This window comes from Balaenoptera musculus, chromosome 14, assembly GCF_009873245.2.
Source record: "Balaenoptera musculus isolate JJ_BM4_2016_0621 chromosome 14, mBalMus1.pri.v3, whole genome shotgun sequence".
NCBI lineage: Eukaryota > Metazoa > Chordata > Mammalia > Artiodactyla > Balaenopteridae > Balaenoptera > Balaenoptera musculus.
In genome coordinates, this window is record NC_045798.1 from 11,461,812 (window position 1) to 11,475,233 (window position 13,422).

At 37.1% G+C, this 13,422-nt stretch overlaps 1 protein-coding gene across 4 annotated transcripts in view; it reads left to right on the forward strand.

Moving 5' to 3' along the window:
* TAOK3 (TAO kinase 3) overlaps positions 1–13,422 on the forward strand; it is a 182,820-nt gene that overhangs the window by 128,873 nt on the left and 40,525 nt on the right. For all 4 annotated transcript variants that reach the window (XM_036823247.1, XM_036823246.1, XM_036823245.1 and 1 more), the window contains 4 exons: positions 1,294–1,387; positions 2,408–2,489; positions 8,810–8,977; positions 11,584–11,790. In XM_036823247.1, coding sequence (XP_036679142.1) covers positions 1,294–1,387; positions 2,408–2,489; positions 8,810–8,977; positions 11,584–11,790 — 551 coding nt within the window. The remainder of the gene's footprint in view (positions 1–1,293; positions 1,388–2,407; positions 2,490–8,809; positions 8,978–11,583; positions 11,791–13,422) is intronic.

The window sequence follows — 13,422 nt, forward strand, 5'->3', positions numbered from 1 at the left end:
TTCTGCTGGAACTCTGCTAATAGCTTAAAGTTCACTGCTCTCAACATTATTCATTGTGGGTTTTGGGGGGGTTTTTGGTTTTGCTTTGCTTTAGCACTCTGGCTTTTCATAAGTTCTTCCTTCTATGAGTAAAAATGTCTTCCCTGTTACTTTTTGTTCCCTGCCCTTAGTTCTTGTTATGTTTCTTAGAATTGCATAGAATAAGCTGAATTCACCTTTTTAAAAGTGGTTAAGAGGAGAATCTTTACTTAAAAACCAAGGTGCTCTGATGAAACCTGAGATCAGATTATGAATTTTAAAGTGGTACTATATAAAGAATCCATTAGGATAAACACAGTAGAATGAGATAGTGATTTATCTTCTGTGACATAATAACTAATAAATAGCATAAAATTAACTGTACTCAGAACTAGAACCTTGTTTCTTTCCTTTGGTCAACAAATGGAGCACCTAATATTTGAATAATATCTTATTACATATGCCAGAGAATAAATAAAAGAATAAGAGTATTAGGGTTATAAGATCTTGCTCTTAGAACTTATGATTTCTTTTGAGAGAAAAGATTTGTATATTTATATAAATGCAATAGGAGAGTGCATGCCAAGTGAGCAGTCTACTAAAAGACAGCAATAGAAATTCCAAACATGAGATCATGGTGGGCTGGGATGGAGCAAATCTTCTACTAAGAAGTATCTGATTCACTGAGTTTCTCCTTAGAAGAGGGTGGACAAAACCTTGCTTACACTGACCCTCCTTTTCCTACCTCCTTTTTACCCTCTACCCTGACTTGTACCAGTTCATTGGCCTGGGTGTGCCTTCAAATGGTGTTTACTGAATTGAATTATTTTGTCTCCCATACTGTGTTAGTGATGTTTAAGATGTTCCATTCCATAATTATCCCCTTTTTTCATTCTACTTCTCTGCTTTCTGAATTTTTTTCAATGAATACATATTTTTAATTTTAACTAAAACACACACATACGAAGATGTTCATACCTATTGTTGGAAAACAAAGTCCAGCCTTTTGAAGATACATGTGAAAAATAAGAAAAATTTTTTTTACTCTCTTGAAGTGGGTTCTGTTAGGAGCTTTTCCAGTGTACTTTAAGATGACCAGCAGCTTCTTCTGAATGGCTATCCTGAGCGACCTTAGAGATTAAAATAAGTGGATTATGTGGCATGAGGATAATAACGAGCTATTGATTTAGTGGCAAAGCTTTGCTCATAGTTCCTTATTTCTCCATCTGCCTGATGCCTTTCAAGAACTGCTTTATCGTGTTTCTTTTCTTTCAGCGGAACGGAAGCCCCCTCTTTTCAACATGAATGCAATGAGTGCCTTATATCACATTGCCCAGAACGACTCCCCCACATTACAGTCTAAGGAATGGTAAGACTGAGCTGTTGCTTTAAATTTCTAAGAGAAGGCACCATATGTATTTGGCACTTTCATTAAATTACACTTTAAATATCTGACCTAGAAAGCATTTTATTCCTTCATTGTATGTTGTGATAACTGACACTGATGCTTTATAAGCCTGAACTTTCTATACACACACACACACACACACTATATTTCTGCCCTCACTATGGCTTCTACTATGTTCTTAATGTGTGTAGGAATTGAAATTCTACCAGGTACATGCCCTGCTACCTTCCTAACCAGTCTGGTCTCTTAAGTCATGATGGTTTTGTATCGATCACCTCAGTCTTATCACTTCCCAGCAAGGATAAAGTACCCTCTCTGATGTCATTATTTTTCTAGTTGTCATTTTTTTTCTTTACTATATGTATAAATGTGTTGAGACAGAACATATACTATCTATTCAGAAGATATATTGTTCCTTGCTGAAAATTATGACATTTTGCTAACTATTGGGGTCACAGAGTTATAGAAAAAGGGCATTGTCAAAGAAGAGTAGACAAAATGGAATTTTCAAGAGAGAAAGTGTTTTCATCCAGAAAGCATATTCCTAGGTTCTCTGTCCCTTATGCTTCAAGTTTTACTACCTGGTTATAGGTTGTGGGTGATGGAAGAGTTACCAATTGGTCATGAAGAATATAGGCTTGAGACTTATGAGTGTTGTTATCTTTGGAGAGAAAAATGTATATAAAACCGTTGTATATAAATATAGTATTTTTCATTTTATGATACAACGATTTGACCTTGCTTATATAATAAGGTATGTATATATGTTAACTAACTTGAAACTGTCCACATGCATTATCCAAAAGAATTAATTTTAGATACCTTAAACTTGAAAATGGTTCAGTTCTCCTGACATTCCAAAGTATTTTAATAAAAATCTCCTAAAATATAAAAATTTCCCTTGGATGAAAATTATTTAAAGTGATCAGTATGTTCTACAGACCCTGATTTTATTTTCTTTCAATGTATTTGCACACACAGGACAGACTCCTTTAGGAGATTTGTTGATTACTGCTTGCAGAAAATGCCTCAGGGAAGGCCAACATCAGTGGAACTATTACGGGTAATTTTTCAAGTTTATATTTGAGGAGGGGGATTTAAAGTCATGTTGTAGTGGAATATAGTAAATCATTCCTGTGGCAGCTCATCATGACAAACTGGATTAGAACATACTGCCTTGTCATTTATCCAGAGATAGTAGCTAGGCATAGAAGTAGCAAGATATGTGCTATATGTTCCCCGCAGAAAGTTTTTCCCCCATCTTTTCCCCTTTTCTTTTTTCTCCGCCTTCTTTTTGCCTTGTGACAAAGAATATTTCTCCTTGCTCTGGTCATCATTGTGATGTTCCTGTGACTGATATCTGCATGAACTTTAATGCAGTGTTTTCAGGACAGAGACTGCCAGTGGTTCAGATACCAACTCTGGGATTTCAGTTAGGTTGTTGTCAAATCATCAGGCAATGAAGATATGTGATAAACATATAAAACAGACATTTGCATAGCATTGCATCACACGTTAACTGCACTCATCTGATTTAAACGTAACATTTTTGAGCATCTCTTTTCATGTAACATTTTATTATAGGCTTTATATACATAGGCAATGTGTTCCATTAATATCAGTGAAGTATGTGGGAGTCTTTTACAATATAAGTATCTTTTATTGGCCACAGAATAGTTCAGCTTACTTTAATCTTTTCTGCGTATGTGTTTTTCAGCACTTTTTTGTTTGTTTCTTTGTTTGTTTTAAGAAAAACTCAGGATTGTATTGCCTAAATTTGTGAAGGTTAAAAATGTCAGATGCCTTTATAATTGCACCTTGGCTAAGTCACAGATTCTTGGTTTACATTTTCTTTTTCTCAGAACTCTTATTCTGTTATTTTCTGGCTTTGAGTGTTCCTGAAGAAGTAGATCTGAAGCTGACTAGTTTTTCTACCCAGAAGTAAGTTTTTTCTTCTTGTGAGTAACAGGCCACAACAATATGGTGACAGAAGCAACAAGGCAATGGACTCTACCTTATTCTCTTTTGGTGTAGAGCCATCACATATTCTAGACATGGACTACAGACAACAGAACACCAGAAACACAGATAATATGTTTATTACTTTGAAGGAGACAAAGATTTAAAAAAAAGGACACAAACAGCACTGCCATAAAGAGAAAAAAATTATAAATTTGGGCTATAAATTAAGGAGAAAAAAAAAACCTCAAAGAAGAGATACTACAAGCATTCAAAGATGATATTTTAGGGCAACAGACAACAAAAGGATATAAAAAACAAATGGGCAGAGGGAAAGAAAGAAACGAAAGAGAAAAATTTAAATATAGATTAAGGGACTTCCCTGGTGGTCCAGTGGTTAAGACTTTGCGTTCCCAATGCAGGATGTCCAGGTTTGATCCCTGGTCAGGGAACTAGATCTTGCATGCCACAACTAAGAGCCTGCATGCCACAACTAAAAGATCCCGCACACGGCAATGAAGATCCCACATGAGATCCCGCATGCCACAATAAAGACCCAGCGCTGCCAAATAAGTATATTTTTTAAATAAATAAATATAGATTAAAATCATACCATAAGCAACGAACTAATATAATAAACCAACCCATTTAGGGTGTTTCCAATGGTAGATAGTCTTAGGGAAATAAAATTAAATGCAAAAGAAAAATTTCAAAAGATGATTATAGAGAACATGACATGTGTGGAAGACAGTGGAGATATATATTCCAACCTATTATTCCTAAAGAAGAAAGCAAAACACATGGAACAGAAGATATTTAAAGATATACCTGAAGAAAACTTCTTTGGAAATAAATGTTTGGATCTTTATTTGATTTGATTTACTCTTTATTTGATGGGCCAAATCAAATGAGCCTACCATTTAGTCAACAATGTTTACTGATTGTCTACTGTGTGCCAAGCACTGTTCTAAGCACTGAAAATCATACAGTGATACAAAGAAAAAGATAGTTCCTGCCTTCCTGGAACTTATATTCTAATGAAGGAGTAAGAAAACAAACAAATGATTTGATATAATGTCAGAAAAATAAGGCAAGGACCGGGATAAAGAGTAGAACTTTACAAAGTTCTAAGGAAAAGAAAATGTAAACCAAGGATTTGTGACCCAGCTAAGGTGCTCTTCAATTTATAAAGGCAGCTGACATTTTCAAGCCTTTTCTTCTCTTAAAAGCTTCTTCTTAATTACTCAGTAACAAAATCCAGCCAATCTATTGATGAAACAAAGAGCAAGAGAGAAAGAGAAAGGGATGGAGGGAAGAAGGAAGAAAGAGTGAATTAGGAACTGGGGAAACTTGTAAAAGGACTGGTGGTGAACATTAAATTTAAGTTTGCTCTCTGATATTTATTTATTTATTTATTACTTATTTACTATTTATTTAGCATCGTAAAGAGACTACATTCTTCATTTTGGAAAGACAGTACACATTTTAGAAGATTAAAAAAATAGTGGAAGGGAGAGAATGAAAAGTAAATCTTCCCCTTCCAGGCCCTTCTCTAGAGTTAGCAACCGGTGTCACTAATTTTGTACATGTACTTCTGGAGATATTCTACGTATATGGAAGTAAATATTCTTTTTTATTTTTGCACCAGTGGTAGCAAACTATAAACGCTGGATTTTTTTTAACTTTATAGTGTGTTTTGGATATTGTTCCATATTACTACATGAAGAACTATCTCATCCTCTCTAATGGCCTCATTATATACTCAAATGGACTGTAGTTTTTATAACCAACTCATTTATGGTGTTTGCAGGCTTTTGCTATGACAAACTGTGCTGGAATGAATATCCTTACGCATGTGTCATTTTGTACCTGTATATACAGATATCCAAAGAATAAGTTCTTAGAAGTGGAATTGCTAATCAAAGGGAATGTGGATTTTAAATTTAAATAAATATTGCCAATTTTCCACCAAAGAGGATGCCCCAATTTATGGTCCATTAACAAAGTACGAGTACCAAAACTTTTTGAGCTTCTAGTCAGATCAGTGAAAAACTTTTCTCACTGTCATTTTAGTTTGTATTTCTCATTGTGAATTAGACTGAGTATCTTTCATATGTTGACAAGCCATTTCTATTTCCTTTTCTATGAACTCTCTACGATCTTTGCCCATTTGTCTGTTGGGTTGTTGGGTTTTTTCCCTTATTAATTTGTAGTAGATCTTGCAAATATTTTCTTCTTATTTCTCTTTTGATATTCTTTATTCTGGGCTTTTTTGGAGAGGTCATGCAGATGTTTGTTATAAGGAATTCAACTTTTTTTTTTTTCTCCAGTTGGCTATCTTGCGGTTCCCAAATACTTTTAAATAATCCATCTTTTCCTCACATTTTCTTCCTGATGTTAAAATGTAACCTTCACATAGGATTAATTTAAATAGAGAACTACAGTAAAATCATTGCTGTGGTCAAAAAGCAGAATGTAAAACTTATAAACATTGACAGTGTAAAAATTGAAAATGTAAAAATAATAACTAGAAAAAAGTAGGGGTAGGAAAGAAATGTAAATGTACTAATTTTCCTGCTTTTCGGGGTAGATGGTCAATAAATTCTTAAATTGAAAGTCTTTTTTAAGTAACTCTTATGTCTTAAAGCTTTTCACAATCTTTTTTTTTTTTTTCTTCTTCCCTTAACTTTAGAGGACCCTTTAGGAACTGGTAACTCTTGGTGAAGAAATTATAACTAATGTTAAGCAATTATTTTACTTCAGACGCTTCTAATTCTATTAAACTCAAATATACCTTAATTTAATAGATTATTCTTTAAATTACCATGTGTAATAAGTTTCTCATGTAAAATTATTTCTGGGTATCCATCATTCTGAGAGAGTGAGAGAGAGAGAGGGAGGGAGAGTGTCTAAAATGTTATTTCATGACTTAATATTTATTTCTGGGTGGTGGAATTTTGAGTGATTGACTTTCTTTTATGCATTTCTCTATTACTTAAATGTTCAAAGTAAACATATTTCCAAGAACAAAGAAAGCATTCTTTGAAAATGATCTGAGAACCTTTTAACTGTATGGGTTTAGAGAACAGTGAGGAGATGGGATTGCAGGCAGAGAGAACGAGAGCAAAGACATGCAGGTGTGAAATGCACAGCACGAGGCAAGAATGATTTAGACGTACGATGCATTGGGTGGGAAGGAGGAGTAGGACTAGATTGGAACCTAGAAATTCAAGCAGGAACCCCCTGTAAAGGGTCAAACTTTACGATGGAGGCAGTGAGATGTTTTTAAGACGTTGAGTATATCAGTTTTAAAATACTTAAACACGTAAGGGTTTAATTACCTCCCGAAATAAGAAGTCCAGGACATTGGGAAAGCAGTCCAGTGATGTAAGCAGCTCAACATCTCCTCTCTCCCTACTTTACCATCCTTAGTATGTGGCCTTCGTCTTCTTGGTCACAAAATGGCTCCCCATCTCCAGGACTCAGTTTTATTCCTGGCGAGAGAAAGGAGGCAGGGCAAAGAGCAAAACAAACGCCTTCTTTTCTTGTGTCTTGCTTTTTATTCTGGAAAACAAAGCCTTCCTCTGGGGCTTCTGCCTATATCTCATTGACCAGAACTATTGGTCACGCTATTAACTGCAAAGAAGGGTGCAGTCCAACTCTTTTACTTTCTACTGCTTACAAGAAAGGAAGGTGAGGAAAAGAGGTTGGAATGGAGGATAAATGGGCCATAGTGTCTGTCACAACAAATGATATGGTCAAGTAAGTGGTAGAACACCAGAAAACAAACCCCCAGATAAAGAAACCTGGGTTGCAGCTCTAGCTCTTCCACTGTTTAGCTGTGTAAATCACTTAACCTCTCTGGGCCTAAATTTCCTCACCTTGGAAATAAAAGAATTTCTAAGAGCTATTTCTGCTCTGAAATTCAGTTTCCTAGGTTATAGCTTGAAGTTTACTAAAAACTGATTTGCTCTTATCTAATTGCAAGCACTGGAGTAGCAAAATAATTTACTTTCTCCCTTTCGTCTCCTCTTGAAATATGCAGGCTACACTTCCTTCTGGGAATGGTGTTTCATTTTCAGAAAGGACTCTTTGCAGAGGAAGAGATATTTTATAAAAACGGGAGCAAAAGCCACAATTCCCCGGACAGCAAAGTCAGGGTGAAGAACCACAAGACATACAGATTTTTTTCTCACAGTGGTCCTGCTCCTCTTCTATATCTGTTTAACTTATAAGGAAATTAAATCTATTCCATCATCTAAGGCTACCACATTACATCTCATTTTCCCAATATCTTCAAATTATAATTTCACGTAAGTGAATTTTCCACATAACTGAAACTTTTCCTTTAAAAAACAAAATTCCCTCCTCCTACTTTTGATCATTTTCTGTGGTAATCTTGTCAAAATACATGATGTGCTTCTCTGCCTTCTTGAAGAAAGCGTAATGAATATACTTTCACTTCTTGATGGCTCAGAAACAATAGCATTTCATGAAGTCTTGTAGTATAAAAGGACTGTATGAAGAACATTTGCCCCTTTGCAAACTAGCCCACAAACCTTGGTTCATTCTTATTTGGTTGGTTGGTTGGTGTGTTAATCATGGAATTTCCCTCTCTCTACTGTCAGGCAGTCAGAGAACTTTCAAAGGACTCTTCTTTCGGCAACAAGTAACCCTCTAACAGTTCTCAGTCCTTTATTCTCCTACTTCTGTTCCCTCTTTCTAAACTGCTATAGACTGAGAAACCAGGAAACCAGAATATGTCTTAAAGATCGTTGATAATATTGAAAGTGAAGCCCGTTTATACCAAGAAAAACTTAAGGACTTTGGGGCGGATATTTTTACTTCTCGGAGACCCTTTTCCCTTATTTCTGGTTATACAGCTCTGTAAAGAGAAGATAAAGTTGCCAGAATTCTGACTTCTGGATATATGGAATAGCTGCCATATTGTCAAGCATACACTATATATGACCACAGAAATAGAAAACAAAATATACGCAAGTCTGTTTTTAAAAGGGTAGCATAGGGTGGGGAAGAGGATTGAGGCAGATTATAACAAGAATATTCTATACTCTGCATTCTTTTGCTTATTATGTAGTTTCAGATTTGAAAGTCACAAGCTCTCAGCTACTATTTAAAGTTCTAGTCATTGTTACTACTTGTATGGTAAAGTAAACCTCAAGAATTCTCGAGTAAATTCTAGGACAAGTCCACAAAATGGGGCTTGAGGAAGAAGAGAAAAGCATAGTTACCGCTCTATGAGATTTATAAAGATGACAGGCTACATGAAATGAAAATCATATCTTGTTATTTCTTCAAAATCCACAGAGCTGTTTTATGTCTATTTACTTTTATATCTAAATCTAGCACCTAAAAATATGTCTCCTCATCATCAGTTTCTGTTTTTTCTCCTCCCTCAATTAGCATGACTTTGTTCGACGAGACCGGCCACTACGTGTCCTAATTGACCTCATACAGAGGACAAAAGATGCTGTTCGTGAGCTAGATAACTTACAGTACCGGAAAATGAAAAAAATCCTTTTCCAAGAGACACGAAATGGACCCTTGAATGAGTCACAGGAAGATGAAGAAGTAGGTTGAGTTTATTTTAGCAGGCACTTATAGAATGCCTACTATGTGAAAATGTTCTGGACCGGCGCGCTATGAAAAACACTTTGGGGAATAACAATGTAATTGATGTTCTCTGCCTTAAGAGACATGCAGAGTTGCAGAAGAGACATTCATAAAATAACTCTTATATAAGGCAAAATATGAAAAATGCTGTAGAGGGAGAGCACACGGCAGGGGTGCATAGTGGGGAGAGAAAAAGTCATCAGCTGGTGGGGATTAGTGAAGAGGTGGGCCGTTTTTGACAGGCAGGCCTAGGGCATTTTAGACTCAGGGAAGTGTGGTGCTTTAGGAAGATTATCCTGGCATCAGAGTGTAAGATGGATTTGAATAGGTAACATTCTGGATAATAATCCATGCAAGAGGCAGTAAGGGTAGTGTCTATGGGAATCAGGGGAAAAGGAACACTTAAGAAACACTGCAGAGGTAGATTTGATAATACAGTGCTTCTCATTGACAGTGACAGATGAGGAGGAATTTACGGTGATTCTGAGCATTTGAGCCTAGGTGACTAGAGTATGTCAATACCAAGAACAGAGAAAAAGAACCAAGGAGAAAGAGTAGGTTAAGCATGATTTCAGTTTGATGCCTACTGAGTCTTAAGTTCCTGGCATCATATGCTACTGACACAGTGTACAGATGGAGTTTTTAAAGAAAGATGACTTTCTGGTTTCTCATTCAAATAACTTAAGAAGGATTGGTCGAAGGGAAGGGTAATGACAATTGGGACACCTGAATGGAGATGTCTAGCATTTGGTTGGGAAATACAGATCCAGAACATAGGAAAGAGGTCTGGGTAAAGGATAGTTGGATGGGGGTCAAGGAATTAAAATGATGATGAATCAAGGAGCTGAATGTAGAATGAGGCGAGGGTCCATGCCACATAAGAAGAGGGAGACCTGGTTGATAAAGGCATCACAGATGTTACGAGCGTGCACAGCTTCAAGGAGGGAGCAGCCAATACCATCAGATGCCACAGAGCAGGCAAGTTAAATAAGGACCAGAAACAGTGTTAACTGGGTTTTACAAGTAGGGCCTTCTTGATGACCTTAGTAAAAGCAGTTTTACAGGAATAGCTAGGATAATAGTAGATTACCGTGGGTTGTAGAATAAATGGGAAGTGAGAAGGCAGAGGTAGTGAAAGTTGGTTATTTTAAGATTCGTAAATTTGGCCAAGAAGGAAAAGTGACAGAGGGCAGTAGGTAGAAAGGTACATACATATAGGGCAGCCCTCTTCATATTTATATGCAGAAGGAAAGGAGCCAGGACAGAGGCATTGGAGATAGAGGAAAGAGATGCAGTTAAAGAAGTAGGATCTCAGGAAGTGCATAACAGTAAGAGCATTAGTGCAGGGATTAGCCTTGAACAAAGGACTCCTCTTCCTCTAAAAATAGATTAAAAAATAGGAAAAGAATGAAGAATGAATTTTAGTTTAGCTTTTTAATATAAAAGAAAATAAAATTATTTTATCAATAATTATAAAAATGAAATTAAGAAAGCTGAATTGGAATATCAAGTCTCTTTATTGCATATATACAAATGAGCCCTTTTAATTGGGAAAATAAATCTATTAAAAATATAATGTATTATCTGTCATTTTAAATTACCCAAATGACGTTTGTCAGTGATTCCTTACATTACCATGGCTAAGTAACAATTCATTACCCAAATGACGTTTGTCAGTGATTCCTTACATTACCATGGCTAAGTAACAATTCATTACCCAAATGACCTTTGTCAGTGACTCCTTATATTACCATATGGCTAAGTAACAACTCATCAAAGTTATGTATGTACAGCATGGTTCTTTGAAAGTAGGGTTCTTTTGGAGCTAAGTTTCTTTAATTATATTATTTAATCTTGTATCGAAAGGTATCCCACTGTGATGGATAAATTATATGTTCTGATTATTTTATCACTTCTCAAATAGTAGTCTTTGGACGAGTAGTGATGAATACCAGTATTACTTGACAGATATATTTAATAAGATTACAGAGGTAAGCATGATAGAATTGCCTGAGGGAGGCAGAATTTAATTACCTGTCCAGGACAGTAGAATTAATATCCCTGCTTAGATATGAAGTTACTCAGTAATGACTTGCAAAGGACCATATTGTTTGTCAAATCTCTGAAAGCTCTCTTCACTCGCTTTGAGTTTCAAGTGACAACTGCCGTGTTTGTAGATATCCTAGAGGTCCCCTGTTCAGTAGCCTGCGGTCTTTCCCTAGCACCCTGATGTTCCTGAAGGTCTCTCAGAAACCTGGCCTGGTTCTGATTACCGAATAGCAATACAATAATATGATAGTCACATATGACAGAGGAAAGCCCTGGCATAGCAGCATTTGGAGCCTTATGACCCATGTCCAAAATAGCCCCTGCGGAAGGCATAGAAGAGAATTGGAGGTGTCAGAAAATGGTAGGCGAGCCACTACATTAAAAGTTTATCGTTGCAGATTTGGCAGAAAAGCAACTTGGCACTGCAAAATTGAGTGTACTTAATAGCTTAGTCAATGGATTGGTACTTTATCTCCAGTCATTTTTTTTTTAACCCGAGTGCCCCATTTTTATAGGACAGCGAACATGGAACCAGCCTGAGCAGGGAATTGGACAGCCTGGGCAGCAACCATTCCATCCCAAGCATGTCTGTGAGCACAGGCAGCCAGAGCAGCAGTGTGAACAGCATGCAGGAGGTCATGGATGATAGCAGCTCGGAACTTGTCATGATGCATGATGACGAAAGCCCAGTAAATTCCAGTTCCTCTGTTGTGCCCAGGAAGGTAAGTTTCATGGTCCCCTTCACAGCACTAGGCTTTGCCAATCATAATGAAGCCGGCTCAGGTCACCTAGCAGCCAGCTATTTTAGTTCCCCTTTTACAACTGAAATCTGGGACTCAACCTAGCACATGATAGTTCTTTTACGGTAAAAAGATAATGTAGGACTAGGCAATCTGTATCTGTGCCTATTTCTTTTATTATTATTTATTTATTGGCTGCATTGGGTCTTCGTTGCTGTGCGTGGGCTTTCTCTAGTTGCAGCGAGTGGGCCACTCTTTGTTGCAGTGCGCGGGCTTCTCATTGTGGTAGCTTCTCTTTGTTGCAGAGCATGGGCTCTAGTCACACGCGCTCAGTAGTTGTGGCTCACGGGCTCTAGAGCGCAGGCTCAGTAGTTGTGGCACATGGGCTTAGTTGCTCCATGGCATGTGGGATCTTCCCCAACCAGGGGTCGAACCCATGTCCCCTGCACTGGCAGGTGGAGTTTTAACCAGTGCGCCACAAGGGAAGTCCCTATGTACTCATTTTAATAAGTATCAGTGATCACAGTCTAATTCCAGTAGATGAGCAAGTTTAAGAATTTTTTTCACTTAGACATCTATTAGGTGTGCATTTTTCTTGGGAGAAAAAGGAAATTGAACAGGTAAGGATGAAGCATGAGAAAATATATTGGTGCCCAGTCATGAATAGTGGAGGGATTACATTTATTTTCTGAACTGATTAACTTATTCATTTATTCAACAAACATTGGTGGGGACCTTTATTATCTGCTAGGAACTATGGTAGGCCCTGTGGATAAAGACAAAACAGACATGATGCCTTCATGGAGCTTATTATCTGTGGGGGAGATTAAGCAAATAATCACACAAGTAACTTTATCATGTAATTATAAAACTTGTTCTGGGTACAAGGAGGACTTAATCTAGCAGGGAGTAGGGGAAAGTCTCCCCAATAAAGTGACATTTAAGCTAAAACTTCAGAAATAAATCGAAGTTAGCTAACTTGGGGTGAAAGATTGGGGTGAGTCAGGAAGCAGCATGTACGAAGGCCCTGTGACAAAGGGAACTTTGTATGTTCAAGGAAGAAGGGAAGGATCTGAGAGATTAGAGTTTGGTGAACTACGTAGAAAGTGAATTGAGACCAGAGAGACAGCAAGGACCCAGATTATTAGAAAACCATAAAAGCATTTTGAGGAAAGGAATGATAGCATGCAGATGCGGAAATCTGCTAAGAGTTCAGCATTGTCAGCTGTCCTTCTTTGAACTTGGGCAAGTGGTCATGTATTTGAAAGGTTGAAAAGAAGGTTTTGCTGGGCTCTCTTTCTGGAAGGAGCAATCATGGATGTTGATAGAGATCGACATTTTCCTTTCCGTTAACTCTGGGGCTCCGTGGGGATAGAGAGCAGAAGAAGAGGAATTCTGTTGGCTCTTTTTACTCCCAGACCTCTCAGACGAGCACCCAAAATTAGAAGAGAGACTCTGCTGGCATAATCAACAAGAAAAAAGGCGCTGGTCTTGAACTCATTGGGGGTTTTAATTTTAATTTTTACATGCCAGTACAGAGCTTTCTTGTAATAATATGGGCCTTTCAATACTTTTTTCTCCTTGGTGTAATCAGTTAAGAAAACCAGATGTTAA